This window comes from Neovison vison, chromosome 6 (genome assembly GCF_020171115.1).
Source record: "Neovison vison isolate M4711 chromosome 6, ASM_NN_V1, whole genome shotgun sequence".
In the NCBI taxonomy this organism is placed as follows: domain Eukaryota; kingdom Metazoa; phylum Chordata; class Mammalia; order Carnivora; family Mustelidae; genus Neogale; species Neogale vison.
Genome location: NC_058096.1, coordinates 12,172,179 through 12,191,286, shown reverse-complemented (window position 1 = coordinate 12,191,286; position 19,108 = coordinate 12,172,179). Strand labels below are relative to the sequence as shown.

General features: G+C 51.4%; 1 protein-coding gene across 2 annotated transcripts in view; it reads left to right on the top strand.

The window, feature by feature from the left end:
• EVA1C (eva-1 homolog C) overlaps positions 1-19,108 on the top strand; it is a 69,156-nt gene that overhangs the window by 29,263 nt on the left and 20,785 nt on the right. The window contains exons 2-4 of one of the 2 annotated variants that reach the window (XM_044251022.1): positions 3,052-3,248; positions 6,038-6,161; positions 13,635-13,787. In XM_044251022.1, coding sequence (XP_044106957.1) covers positions 3,052-3,248; positions 6,038-6,161; positions 13,635-13,787 — 474 coding nt within the window. The remainder of the gene's footprint in view (positions 1-3,051; positions 3,249-6,037; positions 6,162-13,634; positions 13,788-19,108) is intronic. The other variant, XM_044251023.1, reaches the window with a different exon arrangement.

The window sequence follows — 19,108 nt, the reverse complement described above, 5'->3', positions numbered from 1 at the left end:
TAATTTTTTTCTTTTAAATAGACTTTCATTTGTCGAATAGTTTTAGGTGCATGACAAAATTGAATGGAAGATACAGAGAATTCCCAAATACCCATAGTCCCTATGCAGGCACAGCCTCCCCCTTGCCCCCCTGCCCCCCTGCCCCATCCCTGCTATCAACATTCCCCATCAGAGTGGTAGATGTATTACAATGGATGAACCTGCATTGACACATCTTAACATGGACCAAAGTCCATAGTTTACCGTGGGCTCCCTCTTGGTGCTGTGTGTTCTGTAGGTTTTGACAATGCGTCATGACTTGTGTCCGTCCCCACAGGATTGTGCAGACTAGTTCTCTTGCCCTGAAATCCTCCATGCTCCCCCTGCTCATCCCTCCCTTCCCCCAATCCTCTGAAGACCCCTGTCCTTTTTTTCACCATCGCCATAGTTTTGCCTTTTCCACAATGTCATGTCCCTGGACTCGTAGAGTCTGTAGCCTTTTCAGATTAGCTTCTTTCACTTAATAATATGCATTGACATTTCCTCTGTGTCTTTTTGCAGTTTCATATCTACTTTTGTTTTAGTGCTGAATAATATTCCATTGTCTGGACAAACACATAGGAACTGGACTGACTCTGGAGCAGATTTTACTGGTGGGGTATCTTCTTTGTACCTCCTGGTGTTAGGACTGACACACTGGCAGAAGGGCCCGGGAGGCCTCCAGAGTCCATTCTCTGCAGTGAGCTTCTGCCTCCAGCACATCGCTCTCAGAATACCAGTATGGCGCGCAGTGGGGCTCAGGTCACTGCAATGCACTCAGTCGTGTTTTGATGTAAATGACCCCGGGGAGATCAAGTTCTGCTCACAGGGGACAGACTGCGTGACAAATAGAAGAAAAACAATGGCCCAAACAGCACAGGTTTCTTTTCCACCCATGTAACAGATTGTGGAGAAAGCTCAGAGAATCTTGTCCCTGAATCTGGGACCCAGGCCCCTTCAGTCTTGTGCCTCTGACACCCCCACAGCCTTCTCATTTCCTTCTTCTAGTTAGAGTAGACTAGACTGTTGGACAAGCCATGAAGCCGAAGTCATGCTCCCAGGATTAATTTAACATCTTAGTTGGCGGGTCATCTGGCATGGTCCTGGTGAACGATATGGTAATGGGTGGATGAGAAAGTTTTACTGATGAGTTTGAAGAGGTCCAGGGGTGGGGGTACCAGCCTGGGGAGTTTTGGGGTGGGTGCTGGCCTGGGACAGCATCAGGGCGACTCTGAATTCCTGGTGTGGCTCATAAAGGCTCATGGCTTTACCAAGGTCCGCCCGTGTTTCCTGCAGGAAGTTGCTGACCTGCCATTGGACCACCTAGGGGTCTCTGCCCAGCGTCTCTCAGCGGCTGGCAGGGAGCACGGTGAGAGTGAGGACATCGCTCCAACAAGCAGGACCCTGACTTACAGCCCCAGGCCTGATGTCAGTTCTGCTGCTTGAGCTAGGGTCCGCTTTTCCCAGGGAAACCAACTCAGGGTAGCTGACCTCTTGCCTTCTTCTTTCAAGGGTGGGAAGGAAAAAGGGAGTTGCGGTGAGAGACCTCGGGTCTGGGTTACCTGTAAAGTGGGCACTCCCACTCTTCGTCTTTAAGTGGGCAAGTGTGACCCTCCTATGGCAGATGTCACAGTCCCTTTCACTGTGACTTTCGGGCAAGGTCAGGGAGCGACAGTGGGTGCCCTTTGCAGAAAACCATGGTCAGAGAGGATTTTGAAAGTTCGTCAGGGAGGACTTCAGCGCAGGCCGTCTGTGTGGGAATAGGGGAGTTCTGAAACTGCCTTCCTCGGCAACCCCTCCACCCCCTCAGAGGCCACGGGCTGCCAAAGCTGGCTCCCACACACCTCACCAGAAAGTCCCTGGCTCCCTTCCCAGCTGCCTTGCAACTGACCTCATGAGGTGTGAGAAGGAGGAAAGGAATCTACATTTCAGATGAACCTTCCTTCCTCCGTTCTGAGAAGTGGTCCATGCCGCCAGAACGTGCCAGGCCATGCACACAGCTCCTCAGAGCCCAAGGCTCTGTAGCTTGTCCAGCCTGCATGAGAAGTGGCCTGGGACCCTGGGATGAGGAGCTTGTGTTGGTTTTTTCAGGGCTGCTGTAACAAGGAACTGCAGGCTGGGATGGCTGAAAACAGCAGAAATTCACTCCCTGAGAGCTCTGGAGGTGAGAAGCCTCCGATAAAGGTGTGCCAGGGCCAGGCTGCCTCCGGAAGGTTCTACAGAAGAACATTTCCTTGCCTTTTCCAGCTCATGGTGGCTGCTAGCAATCCTGGGCTTCCTTGGCTTTTAGATCACTCCAGTCTTTACACGGCTGTCTTCCCTCTGTCTCTTCTCTTCCTGTAAGGACATCATCACACCTGTCAAGGACCAGCCTGCTCCATTATGACCTCATCTTAACTAATCACAATTGCAAGGACCCTATTTCCAAATAAGGGGGTACCTGAGGTTCCCAGTGAACATGAACTTGTGGTGGGACATTGTCCAACCGGTGACAGAGCCCCACCATCCACCCCTTCCCCTCCCTTCAGAGCAGGCCCTTAGCTCGAGCAGGGTGCCCTGCCTTGCTTTTCTCTCCAGGGCCCAGGAGCGATCACCCCAAAATAAAATGGCATCCTGCCCTTTCAGGAAGGCACAGCCTAGCTAGAGGGAGATCAGAGAACCCAAATCTCTTCAGGGACAGGCATCTCCATGTCCAGGGGACACCCACTTGGGATTTTTTCCAGCTGCGTAGAAATGGTTCAGGATTTCTTGGCTCCTGGCCAGTCCCAAAGGGAACGAGACTTCTGAGCCTTCCAATGGGCCATTCCAGACCCAAGCTTTACAACCCAGATGGGAAAATTGGCACCCTCTCCTTTAGCTTCACCTTGAGCCCCTTTTGGGGTCTTCTCCCTGGGAGCTGCTAAGGAAGCTCTGTCCCCCAACTTCCTGACTGACCAACCCCTTCTCTGGGGGGAGCCGAGGTCCTCCTTTTCAGAAAGCTGGGAAGGAGGGGTGAGTTCTGGGCCTCTAGTAACCCAGCTGAATATTTTCCAGGTTATCTAACCAAACTCCTGCAAAACCACACCGCCTATGCCTGTGATGGGGACCATTTGAATCTACAGTGCCCTCGGCATTCTACGATAAGTGTCCAATCAGCATTTTATGGGCAAGATTATCAAATGTGTAGTGCCCAGCAGCCTGCCTCCCAGAGGGAAGACCACGTGGCCTGTGTGGCTCCCACCACATTGCAGGTACTGCCCTTTGTAGATGCTTTAAGATGATGAAACGGTTCTCTCTCCCTCCCTCACTTCCTCCCTCCCTCCCTCCCTCCCTCTCCCCATCACACTCTCTCTTTCTCTGTATATATGCTTGTGATTACATAGTTCACTCACAGCAAACCTGATCCACAAAAACCTCAGTTCATACGAATCCTCAATTTCACGGGTGAGCTATTTGCTTCTCAAAAGGATTCGTCACCAGACAAGTCTAAATGGAATTCCTCCTTCCTGGAGAGCTCCCTTAGCACACGTGCAGTATGAATTTATCCAGAGGCGTAGTCCCCACTGTGGTAAAGCCAAGTACAGTCAAGTTGGGCTTTGACCTCTGGGACCACCCCTCCCGTCGATTCCCCAGCAAAGAAAGCTGGGGATGCTTTAGTGGGAACCACAGGTCCCCGTGAGGCTGACGGCCAAGGTCATATCAACTTCTCAGAGAAGCACTGGAGGAAGGGAAACCTCAGTCACGGTTGTTCTTCACAAAATGGTCTTCTTCTCCAGTTGTAGATGAGGACATTATTCTGGTTTTAAGCTACTTTGGGCAGCCTCTGCTGATTTGTTCTTCTGTTGGAGAGTACCAGGAATTTGCAGAGAGCACCTACTCTCTCTTTCTTTCTTTCTTTCTTTCTTTCTTTCTTGTTGGCATTAAGGGAAAGATCTGGTATAGGAGGAGGCCAGAGCCAATATTTCAATGGGAATTTTAGACTCCTCCTGGCTCTTTGATTTTTCTCAGCCACAGGAAATGTGGGCGAAAATAAATTGTTGAGGAAGACTAAGGAATAATGGAATTAGCATAAGGCTGTGTAGCTCTCCCTAAGGCCCAAAGAGAAGCCCAAATAGTATGGTAATGTAAGGGGTTTTTGTTTTCTCCCCACCACTTGCTGCTTCCATTCCAAGCATCTTAGTATCTGGAAAGTCATGTGGTTGCCAAAGGTACCTGCTGAGTAGCCAAATGAATGTGTCTGAGTGACTTCCCAGAGGCCACATGTTGTTTCTGGAGACGAAGTTACTTTCCGTGTGTCCCCCACCACATTCTGTAGCCCTCGTGGCCTGTGCCCAGTCCTTACCCAACTTCCCTGCCCAGCCTGCCCTGGCGCCCGGGGCCTCTGCTGCTCTCCTAGGTGCATAAGACGAGCACTGGCCAGTGCCAATGGGACGGGAGTGCCTGCTCTGTGACGGAGCGACCCCCTGGCACCCTGAGCTCCCACGCACAGGCGCCGCCCTCCCCGCCCAGCATGGGTGCCTGGCTCTGCCAGGCAGGCCCGAGGGAAGAGGATGTTTCCAGAGCCAAGCAGACAAGTTAGCATTTGTGAACCCGGTTCTGATGTTGTGCAGAAGGTTTGTCTGTCAGAGGCGTCCCCGTGCGCTGCTCTTTCATCCAGAGATCAAGAGAGCCTCTATGTCGTGTCTTTTGACTGGGGCCTGGGAGCTGTGGCAAGGGGCTTCCTCTCCCTCGGAGGGAGGGTGCCTGATGTGGGAGACAACAGGTATCAACGTCCACCCAGAAGCCCCTCAGTGGATCTGGCCCATGGCTGAGGGTCACCAGGAAGGTCTCCCCCCCCCCCCCAATGCGGTTTTTAGCCAGGACACAGTTCGGGAACAGTCCTGCCTTGAGTCCCGCGCTGTGGCTGTGATACGGACATTGGAGACCCCCAGGGGCTGAGTCATTTCATGATGACCCTTGGCCACGAGAACATGTCCCGTCATCGGAGGGTCCTCAGGGTTTCCCCTGGACATGTTTCCTGATTTCATACACGTCCGCTGGACCCCTTGAGGGACTACCTGGTAGGGCCGGCCTTCCCCTCGGAGCTGCGCCATGAGCTACTAGGAGAGGGCGCGACGCGGACAGCCTCGTGACTGCGCCAAACTCAGTCCAATGGGAATAAGTAAATTCTTGGGAAATGTTCATCGGACTTGGTGTCCCCGAGTGTAAGTCTTCTGTGACTGTCGTGGGCTCCGTTTGGAAATGGAAGAGGGGCAGCGAAGTGCTAGGCTTCTCTGGGACCCCGTGTACGGTCCTCGGCGAGCTTCTCTGGACCAGGTTCATTCACAAAGGAGTGAGCTGCCCGGAAAAAAAATTGAGAGCAAGAGACAGTTGAGGGAAAACGTCTAAGCCCAATGCTCACCAGCAACGCCTGAGCATTCCACAGAGAAAATCGCTCCAAAGGGAACACGTGGGTCCTGTGCCCTTGAGGTTGGCAAGGCTGGGAATCGGCTTTTCAGTTTTTATCAGTTGGCCCGTGTTTGGGTTGGGTCTCCAAGGCGTCCCCCAAACACTGAGTAGTTCTCTGTGGTCTGTGCCCGGCTGTTTTCTGCGGTGGGGAGCTCTGGCTGTGATTCCTGACCCCCACAGCGCTCCCGCAGCCCTCCTGGGGGGGGACCTCCGAGGCCCGTCTCACCTGCGCTCTGAGCTGCTCAGCAATTGCCCATGTTTCCTGGGGACTCCACGATGAGGAACTTTTGCTGAAACTGTGCACAGCACTTCCAGCAGAGACAGATGGCGGGGGGGGGGGTTGCTGGCCTTCCGATGGGGTCTGCCACGGGTGGGTCAGGTGTCTTGTTCTGGGAAGGACAGGGAGACGCGGAGCAGACCTGATCACGCCCGTACGCGAGCTCTCGGCTTAGACCCAGCTCAGCGCAGCTCGAAGGTTCTTTGGGTGGACACCCAGGCCAGACAGACGGAGCCCAGAGCCGCCCGGGGGTGGGATCTCCCAGACACTGTGTGTGGTTTTCAAGTCTATCCCTTTTCTACCCCCTCCTTTTAGAAGGTGCTGGACGAATGCCAGAACCAGCGGGCCTGCCACCTCCTGGTCAATAGCCGTGTTTTCGGACCTGACCTTTGTCCAGGAAGCAGTAAATACCTCCTGGTCTCCTTTAAATGCCAACCTAGTAAGTAACGTCTGAGGGGCACAGTGTGTTTCGGGTATGGCTTCCCTGTTTCATTCACAGCCCTCACGGGGGATCTCTGCCAGAGGGTGATAGTCCCGCTTAGAAACTTGTTAATAGAGATGTCCTACCTGTTTTTGTAATAGTTTATGTGTGTTTGTGTGTGTGTGTGTGCCCCATATATCCACGTGCATTCTTACAAACCCCTGAGTTTAAAAAATCCTTCGTGCTATGGAAACCCCAGTTGTACCGTGCTAAAGCTATCAGGGGTGGCAAGAGTCTGTAATTGCTTCCCCCCAAACGAAGAACCACTTCTCCTTTTCAGAGGAAGCCCACCGCCAGCTGCGGGGCTCCTTGCTCTCACGAGAGGGCACAGCTGCCCCCAGAGCCCCTGGTTCCAGATCTCGATGAACTCGCCTCTTTGCTTTCACTAAAGCAGGGACTCCGTACCCAGTGTCTCTTCCTCGAGGAGAAAGAAAGTGGAAAGGTCTCTGGGGGGAGCAGCCTCCTCCACTCTGATTCTCGCCTTTCTCTCTCTGTTGACTTGTATCACCTGTAACGCACGTTAGTTTTGTGATCAACCCATTGCCAGCCAAAAGGAACGGCTTTCTGGGGCGCAGGTCACACGTAGGGGCCTGGCGGGCCAGCCCGAGAGAGGCCACAGGCAAGGGCAATGTTAGAGGCTCCTGGGAATCCTTGAAAAAAACGTGTTGAAAACAAAACAGTGTTATAGCAACAGCGTTTAACTAAAGAATTATATACATGGCCATCCCGACACATCGTTTTTGGGTTTTTTGCCTTTTGTTCTCTGTGGGTTTCTGCCTCTGGAGACCAGCAGCTTCCCATTGGCAGCCAGGGTGCCGGGGGTCGGTGAGGCTTCGGGTCACACGCGTGTCGCGTGTGGTCTCCGGTGCGCACTTGCAGAGAAAGCAGGAGATCCAGCTTTGCGTCTTTAACCCTTTCCTTGCTGGGGCGCGGACACCTCTGAACGGCCCCTCTGGCTCTTCCCCCTTACTGGGTGTTCAAACGCACGTTCACGCTCACACACACATACACACCACCACACACTTATAGGGTACGCACAGTCGCTCGTACATACACAATAGCATGCCTGTGTATGCTGTCACATGCATAGACACTGTCGCACATGTACTCGTGATCACGAAGACCCAAAGCTGACCCCAACTTTGCACCCCGGCCGGGGTCTCCCCGAGAAGTCAGGAAGTCATGGCAACTCCTGCCTCACTCGGACACATCCCTTCTAGATCTCTGTGTTCTCAGTCATGTCCTTCCCATGGCTAAGTCTCCAAAGCAGCCGTCCTCGTCCTCCTTCCGTGGTGGGGGAGACAACCCCCTTTTAAAGGGGCCCTTGTTCACAATGTCAAGGATTGGAGAATCTGGGTGGTGGGAATATGCCCGTCTATTGTGATATTCTCTCACATTTTCTATACTTCGGAAGTTTTCCGTAATCAAAAGGTCCTTTTAGAGGACCAGCCTCTAAAAGAGGTAAAAAGGCCCTCATGAGATTGGCAGAACTTTGACTCTAAGTTAGGGCCGGACCACAGCCTTATTCCCGCAGCGAGCAAGTAGGTCTGATCGCTGATTTTGTTTCAGCAAAACACTTACGGAGCCTCTGCTGTGCACGGGTGTCAGGCCAGCTGCTGGGCGGGGAGACGGCTCTCGGGTTTTGCAGAAGTTTCTTGGATGGGGTTCCGTGTGGGACAGCTCCCAGCACCATTTACTGCATCTTCACACAGCTGCTTCCTTGTTGTCCTTTAGGTTCTAGCAACCGTCACCTTTCTCGGGAAAGACCAGACCCGTCCAAAAAACATCTCAGCGGGAGCCCTGCTGTCTTGGTACTGGGCAGGTCCATCTGGGGGAGTTGACCCCAGCCGGGGTGTAGAGAAGGCATTCCTGGCAGGTGATGGTGGGGCTGAATACGGCAGGTTGAGGGGCGAGAATAGAAGGAGCGCTCCCTGTGGAAGCCTGTGGCCAGAAGAAGCATTGGGGGTCAAGCAGGAGCACCGGCCGGGGAGCCATTGCAGGATCCCCAGGGCCCTGATGGCCTAGGAAGGAGGTGGATTCTTTCTTTAAACAGGGATGAGGGACGCCTGGGTGGCGCAGTTGGTTAAACGACTGCCTCCGGCTCAGGGCGTGATCCTGGAGTCCCGGGATCGAGTCCCACATCAGGCTCCCAGCTCCATGGGGAGTCTGCTTCTCCCTCTGACCTTCTCCTCGCTCATGCTCTCTCTCACTGTCTCTCTCTCTCAAATAAATAAAATAAAATCTTAAAAAAAAAAAAAAAGGTGCTAATGTGTCTTTAGCACTTAAAAAAAAAAAAAAAAACAGGGATGGTGTGTGGGTGCGGTTTTAAAATGGCCTCTGGTTGGCCTGTGTGGTAATAGATGAGGGGCAGAGCCCTTGTGTCTTACTCTGTTTGAGCTAGTGTAACAAAATGCTGTAAACCGGGAGGCTTATAATCAACAGAAGTTCATTCCTTGTTGTTCTGGGGGCTGTGAAGACCAAGATCGAGGTGCTGGCCGATTGGGTATCTGCCGAGGGCCCCTTTCCTCCACCAGTGGTTGTCTTTTTGCTCTAACTACCTTGGCAGAAGGGATAAGAAATCTCTCTGGGGTCTCTCTCATGAAGGACACTAATCCCCTCGCGACCTAAGCCCCTCCCAAAGGCCCCATCCCCTAACACCGTCAAGTTGGGCATTAGGATTTCAACTTGAGTTGAAAGGGGGCGCAGCGGTTCGGACCAGAGGACTTTGGGTAACGGAGACATCGGTGACCCGAGGTCCTGCAGGTTAGGAGACGCCCCTGCTGCTTCTGTGAGTGGGGAAGGAGGAAGGGAAGGGCCCCCACATGCTCCAGACTCTTTTTCTGCCACCCTCCTAGCCCGGAGGCCCTTTGTCTCTGGTGCCAGCCCGAACGTGACACTGACTGTTCGAAGGGGTACCCGGCTGCACCCGGGGCTGCGGGGACCCAGCCCTCATCCCCAGTGCCAACTATGCGCATCTCTCCCCGGCCCTGCCTGTGGGCAGTGAAACCTGCCACCGTGGGAGCCTTTACACCGGGGAGCTGGGCCAACACCGCCTACCGGGGCTGGCCTGTTGGCTGGTCTGGGAGCTGTTTTACAGGGACGCTGGCTCCGTGAATCAAATGTCAAGTGAGGATAATGCACTTCCCGCACGGGGGTAAGGAGTGTGTGAGTGCAGTGCTGTGTAGACGAAAACTACACTGCGGCTTGTAAGAGGCTTAGCCTGGGCTTGTCATGCGGGTGCTCTCAGGGACCAGCGACCGACCGACCGACCGTCATTCCAGGGGGCAGATTCAAGTCGTCCTTGCTGAGGATGCGAGTAACTGGAAGGCAGTGAGACACCAGGTGTTGGGGGCTGGGCTGGGGTCTGCCCTGGGTGCGGGCAAGAGGAGGACACACTGCCTGTAGAGAATTTAAAACACACACACACACACACACACACACATTAGAAGTGACTAAATCTCTGTGTGTTGAGAACATCACCACGCGTGACCGTCCTAAGGAACATCAGTGACCGCACAGGCGACGCTGCCCACCCGCTCTGAAGGGCCCTGCGGATATGCAGGTGCGTATCTGTGTTATTAAGGAGGACCCGCCTAGCCCCTGCTTGGCAGAATTGGAGGGGGGTCTTGCTACTGTCGTCCTTGATGAAATGTCCTGGCGGTTCTTCTGCCCGGGCTCCTGTCACTCTCCCCACTTCTGGAAGGCTCCCCACCCCCACCCCGACCCCTGCCCCACCCCACCTTGTCCAATTTGAGGCCATCGAGCACTCTCACCCAGCTCCAAAACAAATTCTCTTTCTCTACCCAAAGTAGCAATTGGTAGCGGTCTCATTGTTTTTAGGACCCAGAAGTGTCTTAGGTGACACTCTTAGTGTCTTAGGTCACTCTTAGGTGACAGTGAATCAGCACATTCCTAAGGAACCAAGTGACTCAACAACACACAGGCTAACCCCAAGCTTGTAATGTGACACTCACCGGGCCCTCCATTCCAGGAGATGATTGGCCCGTAATCTGGGGACAGTATCACCAGAGGCCTTAGAGTACGGGTGTTGTGGTGTTGTGTTTCTCTGGGTGAGTCTGGCCCGCGTGGAGACCTCTTTAGTGAATGGGCCTTAGTACTTCCGAGAGGCGGTGGCTGAGAAGTACACATCATGACAAGCCTTGAAAAATCTCTTCTAATTTTTAAAAATTCTGAGAAAGGGAGGAAGGAAGGGAGAGAGGGAGGGAGGGGAAGGAAAGGCATAGGAGGAGAAGGGAGGGAGGAAGGAAAAGAAAGGAAAAGAAAAGCAAAGGAAAAGAAAAAAAGAAAAGAAAAGAAGCCAATCCTGTTGCAAAGGAAAGCTTCCAATTTGCTAGATTAGGCTTGGTTTTCATCCTTTTTGGCGAGCTCTGCCCCTGGAAGGCATTCTTAACATTCTTCAGTATTCTCCCAGGCAGATGGGGGCTTGGGCTCTCTTGGTGTGTCTACTCCTGCCCTCTGTTCTGCATCAAAGGCCATCGTTCATTCTGGGCCTTTGAAGTAAGGCAGTATTTTGGTGTTGGTGGGATTTAGCATTTACTCGCCAAAAACACTGAAAACCTCACCCCAGTGCGGATGTGACTCACCAGAATCAAACCCTCCGATGTCAGGGTCAGACTCAGTGTCTTTTCTGTTTAGCAAAAGAAAACAAAGCTTTTCTTGGCTTTAGGTCCAGCGACTGGGTGAAGGGCATCCTAGACATCGCTTCGTCACCACTTAGATTTTCCCTCCTCCGTTAGTTCCTCGTGTGTTCAACCACACGCATCTGCAACCCGGTTTCTGTTTCATGCCTTTCATTAATCTTGAGTGTTCCATCACCACAGATTAAGGGACTGTGTCGAAATTTATCAGCTGATGGTGTACTGAGATCCTGAATTTCCAATTTCCATCCGAAGTGAGATTTCCTCCCTGTTCTTCTCCTCTTGGTGTAGAAAGGCGTGGGAATTCACGCGTTACAGAAAAAGGTAGACTTTACATTTGGGGAATATTTTTTTTCGTGTTTTAAGTTTGGGGCTTGAGCATCAGCGATGCCAGGATATGAAGTCCCACGACCAGGCCACCGTTGCCCTAGTGTTTACCCCTCCTGACTTCCTGGAAGGCTGCTCAGGGGTACTTTCAAACTGGTTTGATTACAAGGCATAGTAAGGAAACAATTTTACATTTTGGCCCAGCACAACACACACGCGACTCAAAAGATTTTTTTTTTTTTTTAGTTATAAAATAGTGTTATTCCTTGTTTGCATGATGCACTTTGATGCTTTCTAAACTCTTCTTTGTTTTTTTTTAAATTGCAGGTCACAAATGACTAAACTGATATCCTGAATAGAATAGAATAGAATAGGCCTCAAATCACAGTTTGAAAAACTTTTGCTTGAGGTGTTTGAGGGATCTGGGTGGGAATGGCCTGCACCTTCCGTCCAAAAACATGAGTGAGTCAGAGAAGTGAAAGTGGGGGTTGGGGAGTGGTCATGGGGGGTGGTCATGGGGGATAGTCTTCGGGGATGGCCATGGTGGTAGTGATCATCGGGGTGGTCGTGGGGATTGGTCATAGGGGTGGGAATGGAAAATGGCCCCGGAGGGTGGTCAGGAAGGAAGGTCATCAGGGTGGTCATGGGAATGTTCATGGGGGGTGGTCATGGAGATGGTCATGGGGGGTGGTCATGGGGAATGGCCATAGGAGGGGTGGTAGTGGGAGGGATAGTCGTGGGAGAGTAGATATGGGGGCTGCTATTTTTCTTTCTTCTTGACACTTTCTTCTTTCCCATCCCAGACAGCCCCAACGGCAGCCTGAGTAGCTCCTACAATTTAGCTCCTGTTGGCTTGTTTGGCTCAAAAATGTTCCCATTTGCTCTGCAGTTGCCATTTCAAAGTAGAAAAATCTAGGAGTAATACAGGATCTTTTTTTTTTTTTTCCTTACAAAATGTTGGGGAGGTGGGGAGAGGAGACCCACACATGCAAACAAATGACCATAGTCTCCTTTGTGTTTTGCTTTGTTTTGATTTGCGAAGTTTAAGGTAAGTGGCAGACTAGGAAAAGATACTCGTAATACCTAATAGAGGAAAGTTAGCATCCAGAACATACGAATCACTGCTGCAGTGTCTAAAAATCCCAAACACAACACACCAAGGATATGAAGAGGGGGTTCCCAAGAGAGTTGTTCTGAAGATTAGATTCACTGATACATTTAAAGATCTTAGAACAGGGCTTAATCCAGAGGAGGAGCTCAGTAAATAGTAGCTTTTGTAATTTTTGAAATATCTTTATTGAAGTACGATTTATATAGCATAAATTTCACTGATTGTAAGTGTGCCATTCAGTGATTTTCAGCAAATGGGCTAAGTCATGCCACCATCACCACTGTCCAGCTGTAGAACATTTTCATCATCTCAAAAATGTCCTGTGTTCATTGTTGTCGTTTCCCTTTGATCCCAAACCTCAGCCCCAATAGAACCACTCACCTACATTCTGTCTCTATGGGTTTGCCTTTCTGGAGATCTCAACAAAATAGAGTCATACAATACCTGATCCTTTGTGTCTGGAGTGTTAACAATGATTGCTTTTAAAAACCAAATCATCATGAAACAAGGTTATTAATGGAATGCTTTTCCAGTATGGTCTTTAAAAAAAAACAATCAACTCTATTTTCATCAGCAGTGCATGTACAATGTGAATGCTGTGTGACATTGCGAAGAGAAATGTTACTGTGGTCGGTGAATTACACAGATGCACAGACCTTTCCCTAAATTCTTTGGGAACAAACCTGGTGTGGGTTGTCATAAGGTAGCACAGACCACAGCAGCCAAGCCTCGTTTGCTCCTGGATCACCAGACTGGGGGCAGGAAAAAGGGACTCTTCATAAGACACATGCCCTGTTCTTTCCCTCTCCTAGCCAAGGAAATCATTTGCTTTTACATCCTCTCTCTTTTTATATATGGAAATGGGGGTGCTAGGATGTTGGGAAATCTGGTGGTGTGGTTTAATTGGGCTCTCTCCTGAAGTTTAATCTGCAATCAGGTAATTCCTGATCTTTACTCATATGGGTCTAAGTCAACATTTGGGGAAAGGCTCCCTTCAATTAAGGAATGTGTGACCTCAAGTGGAGAGAGAGAGAGAGAGAGAGACACATCCTTTATGGCCAGGCCCATCCCCAAACCGAGCCCAACGAGGCCAGTGAGCCCTGTCTTCCCCTATACTTGGCCCCTGTCTCCTCTGCCTTCCTCTTCCTGTCATTCCCACCTCTTCCTGCAGAGGGCTCTTATTCCAGGGTCAGACCCCACCACCGGTGGGGCTGTTCCCACTGTCCTTCCCAGGAAGCAGCTCCAGGCGGTGGATGAGCGGCCAGGGGTTGGGCAGAACTCCCCGATTCCTCCCGAGAGAAGCTGAGGGTGCTGTTAATTTTTTTTCTGCTTCAGATGAATTAAAAAACAAAACCGTATGTGAAGACCAAGAGCTGAAACTGCACTGTCACCCTTCCAAGTTTCTCAACATCTACTCCGCGAGCTACGGCAGGAGGACCCAGGAGAGGGACACCTGCGCCTCAGAAGCAGAGCGGCTCCCCCCCTTTGGTATGTGGCTTCATGGGGCTATCTCTATCGGTGCCAAGGGGATTGGGACTCTGACCAGTACCTGGATTAGAGGGAAAGTCAAGGGCAGGGAGGAACCATCCCAGGGTACCACCTCCTTTTGCCCCACATTCCCAAATTTGTCCATTGTTTAGTCATTTCACATCAAGTAGTTATTGAGCACCGACTGTATGCAGGGTCCTGTTCTATGGGTGGAGGAGTCGTCAGTGACCAACACAGGATCTTCATGGAACCTCATGGAATTTCCAGCTGTGCACAAAGTGGTCGTGAGAGAATGAGCAAAAGAAAGGAGTTCACTTGCTGTATCTCAGGTGCACTCAAGTGCTCAGGGGTAAAGCACGCTGTGGAAGGGAAATAGGGGAGGCTGGGGTGTGCTTCAGAGAGGCCTGGCATTGCAGGGTCACTGGTACGCTCAGCAGAGACTTAAAGGAGGACACCTGCGGATACCTGGGGATGGCGTTTGGGTAGGGAGAAGAGCCTGGACCATAACTGGTTGTGTAGGGTTGAGGCAAGCTCAGGGAGTCATTCTTCTTAGGAGTCTGCAGTCTAGAGCCAAGAGGTGATGGCCGGGATGTGGGGCTGGAAGCTGCCCCCATCGAAGTCACCCGATGTTATGATTAGTCAGGGCTTCCCAGAGAAACAGAACCAACAGGACAGACATGCATATATTTGGAGAGATTGATGCTAAGGAATTGGCTTACATAGTGGTGGTGCTTGGCAAATCCAAAACCTGTACGGTGGGTTGGCATTCTGGGAACCTAGGTAAGGCTTGGTGTTCAGTCTTGAGTCTGAATTCTGCGGGATGGCAGGCTGGAAGCAGGCAGATTTTCTGTGCTGCAGCCTGGAGGGAAATCCATTTTTCAGAAAACCTGTATTTGCCCTTCAGGCCTTCAACTGATGGGTTGGGGCCCACCCCCACCAGGAAGAATAATCTGCTTTACTCAGAGTCTACTTTGCATATGAAATGTTAGTCCTATCTTTAAAATATCTTCATGACCACATCTAGACTGGTGATTCATCATAGCATCGCTGAACTGAGACATAAAATTAACCATCCTATATCCCAGTCTCCAGCAGAGAAGCAACCTGATCTCTACCCTCCATATTATCCAAGAGAACAGGCCCCAAGGGGACATAGCACAGAGAGCTGCACTTGATTCATCAAAATCTAAAGTGAGCTCCAAGGAGGGCACATGATGTGATGAGCACTGGGTGTTACATGCAACTAATAAATCATTAAACACTACCCCCAAAACTAATGATGTCCTATACGTTGGCCAATTGAATTTAAATTTAAAAAATAATAATAATAAATGAAAATAAAATGAGCTCCAAAATGTATTAAACTGCTATATTCACATGTGAAATTAAACATTAATTTTAAAAAGAAATTCGTATTAAACCAATATCTCAGATCTGGGGGGCGAGCGGTGGAGAACATAAAGTGACTGACTGTCCAGGCAAACTCTCACGCAAGACTAGAGAGAGAACAAAAACCAGTTCAAGAGGAACATGTGCCCCCGCCCCCGCCAAGGCCCCCAGCCCAGTGTTCTGGGAAGAAAGGCCCCTCGGCGGCTAAGGGCAAAGAGAGGCTGAAGTGGGCATCTAGCTGCACTTGATTAGCTCTGGGCAGAGGACTCCTGTTTAACGGGCTTGGCTGCAAAATGGGGCAGTGAGGTCCTTGTGGGCGTGGCTTCCCATTGTATGTCCTGGCACCACCCCACGCCCCACACCCTGGTGAATGACCTGGGAGTTCCTGACACTCCAGTCTCCCTCGCATGTAACCCTTGCGTGTTTTCAGAACATCTTCACCCACTCCTGCCTTGGTCCCACTACTGCATCAGCTCAGGGACCACTGTCTGGTCATTGAAGTCTCCCTGCTCCCCGGCTGGGCTTCCCCTCACCCCCAGGTGGCCAGAGGCATCCTTCTAAAGGGCCAGTGTGATCCCTGTTCTTCCAAACATCCTGCAAGGACACTTCTTATGACCTCAGCTGGGTAAGGGGCCCTTGGTGATCTGACCTATTTCTGCAAAAAAAGGGGCTCTCCTTCTTGATACTGGGGTGGGGCCGCCCATTTCTCAAGCTTGTGAAATCTAACTGAGCCACCTGTGTTTGGGGAGGCGGCCCTAAGCCCCAACAGTTTCAGCCGTTGTTTTGAGCAGAAGTCGGTCCGCGAAGCAGACGGACAGGTACGCAGGCTGATTTATGTACCGTGGGTACCGCGCTGCCTTAGGTTCCTGGGAAGCTAGGAGTGGGGCTGAGAGGGAAACGTAACCAGCCAAAGAAAATGTTCGCAGACATCACGGCTAAAGCACAGGTTTCCACAGAGACTTCGAGGAATCCTTTGGTCAGCCAGCTGTGCCCGTGCCACGAATAACCCTTGTGGACGCGAGAAAGGTCTCTGAATGGAAGACCATGCCCCTTGCTCAGGGGTTCAGTTTGAAACGTCTGAGCCCCGGCAAAGTCTCCCGGCAGAAACAACCTGCTCGTCCCGCCCCCATTCCCTTGCATCCCTCACGGTCAAGGGCTCCCGTCCCTCGCCAGTGGACTACACGTGAGGTTGAGGGGCAGGCTGTTCTCTGCATTCAGGAACCGCTGCCAAATGCCGAGGGGCGTCCTGCCCCTGTGCTCTGCAGGGGAGAGGCTTGCAGGGAAGAGGAGAGGCCCTTGGGAGGGCTTCTCATCCTCCGTTCACCCCCAGCCTCACGCGGAGACCTGGACTGTGCCCGCCTTCCAGGTCAACATCAAGGCCAGACCCTTGCACGTGTGCGCACAGACCACTGGCTGCCCGTGCTGACGTATCTCCCCATCTCGCCGAGTGCTGAAAACTCTTTCCCTCCTTGGCCCCAGGGAGACTCTCCATAAGGTTTTAACCTGTGCTGAGCGTGTTCTCCCCCCGAGCCCTCCTTCCATCCCTCTTCTGTAAACACTTTACCATTACCCGCCTTTTGCCCAGCCGCCTCCTGCTGACTCGCCCGCACTGAGAGCCTCTCACCGGCAGCTCTGCTCCCCGCTTCTGGGCATCTCTAACCTGGACCCCCCAGACCAGACTGGCCTCTCAGCCTCCCTTCTCCCCGATTCCCTCCCTCAGTCCCTTCCTCACTTAGCAGCCGGAGAGAGATTATTAAAATAAGGCAGATCACAACACCTGCGCACGCACCGTAATTAGAAACCACCCGTTCTCCCACCTGCGGTTGTGTCCTCCCTTCCCTTACAAACCGTGGATGGGGCACTGCACACTCACTCATAGCCTGAGGTCTTTGCACAAGCTCTTCCCTTGGTCTGGAATGTTCTCACCCCACCATGCAGGAATCAAGTCAGGCATCCTTCTCAGACGGGGTTCCCGGGGCTCCCTGCCAGCGTGGGACCTTGTCTCTGCAGTGCCAAGCAGCACCCCTGTTGGAGTGTCTTCATATCACGGAAACCATCACTTACCTGCCTCGGGTCTCTTTCCCCAGGGGAGGGCAAGCGCTCGTAGAGACGGTGTCTGTTGCTCCCCGCAGAATTCCCAGCATCCCAAGCTGTGCCTGGCACAGAGTGGGTGTCCACGTGAACCCTGACGTGCGCGAATGAATCAGAACCCCTCCTAAGGGAGGTGTCCCCACAGGGCTCCCCCAGGTGCCGACCCGGTGTCGTCATGGCTTCCAACCCCTCATGAGATGCTGGAAATCCAGACGCTTTTTTTTTCTTTCTTTCTTTTAATGTGAAATGTTCCAACTTTTAAAACAGTGTGTGAGCCAAACAAAACATGCCTCCGGGCCACATCCGGTCTCTGAGCTGCCAGTTACTAAGTTACTATGGCTTGGCCACATTCGCTTTGAAGAAGAGAAAAAGGCTATTCATTCTCAACCCTGGGACCTGACATGAGCTTGGTGGGATGACCATCTAGGGCCGGGTGGTCAGGCCTCACCACAGCCTCTGGAAGGTGATGGGTGTACCTTTCCTCTCGGGGATAAGCCGCCGCCTGGTGGAACCGAGAATTCTCCAGCCTCCGTGCCTCCCGGCAACACGCGTGGTGAGAGCCGGCTGCGAGGTCAGGAAGCACTGCTGAGCTGGGCTTTTGTTCCCAAATACGGAGAGGTCATTTCCAGTTCTTTCCTAAAAGTGACTAGTGGGATCCCTGTTAGTGTCCTGCACCAGAGCCCTAAGGACATTTAAGGGACATAAGAAAACAGTGCAGCCATAAGTGTTACCCAACAAACGAGAAGCTTTTTCCTTCTCAGGGTCTCCTCCAAGTCCTGATGTCTGAGCGTAGGACCGTTTTTACATAATGGCAATTCTAAAACAGATACATTTGATTCACTTGATACATTTGATTCATACATTCATTTGATTCATACATTTGAAATGTAACTTTATACCCTGGGTGGTCTCCCACGTGTCCACCCAAATGCCAACAATGCCAGTCATTTCTTCATATCTTGTTGAAGGGATGTAGCATAGCACGCAATTAACCATGCCCCAGTGACATATTTTACTGCTTCTGATCTTCAGATATTCTAAGTGGTGTGTGATGAACTTGTGCTTGTAGCATTTTCTTTCCTCCGGGTTGTTTCCTTGGGATAAATTCCCAGAAGTTTTATACTGAAAGAGGGTGTGGGCATGTTTACAATTCTTTAAGTGTATCCCCAGACTTCTTTCCAAAAACTTCTTGTTCCAATTCATGTGTGTAAACAGCGACGTTCACTCCTGGGTTTCCTTGCAACTCTGGTAGAGGCATGTATGATTCTTCTTCGTGGTTCCAATTTAATAGATGTAAAACAGTCTTCTTATTTGCCTTTCTTTGTCTGTGAATGCTTTGAACATTTCCCATGTTTTTGTGGCTCTTGTATTTACACTCGCTCCCACTATCTCTCTAGCCTTTGTCCTTTTTTTCCCCCCCTGGTGGGACCCTTATTATTTTTTTTTTCATAAATTTTAACATGACAGAGAAAAGATGTTAATCCTTGACATGCTTTTTCCTGCTGCCCGTCTCCCGCCCCACAGTATATTTTTTCCTGGACTTACAGTTTGGTTTTGTTATAGGCTGGTTTGTTGCTTTTTTGATTCTGTGTGCTTTGTACATCGGATGGGATCAAGAGGAAGGGGCTTCATGGCAGTGGGGAGGAGGACATCCCTGGTGGGGGTCAGGGCATCTGCACATAACCTCACACTCGACTGTCATGTGTGACGTCATCACGATCCCCTGAGCTTCTTCAGGGCTGCCCACGGCCTGACTGACGGTACCTACCCTAGTGGGACCCAAGCTCATGCCAGACATCCCAAAAGATATAAGGGGCTGCATTCCTGTCTGCAGCAAAGGC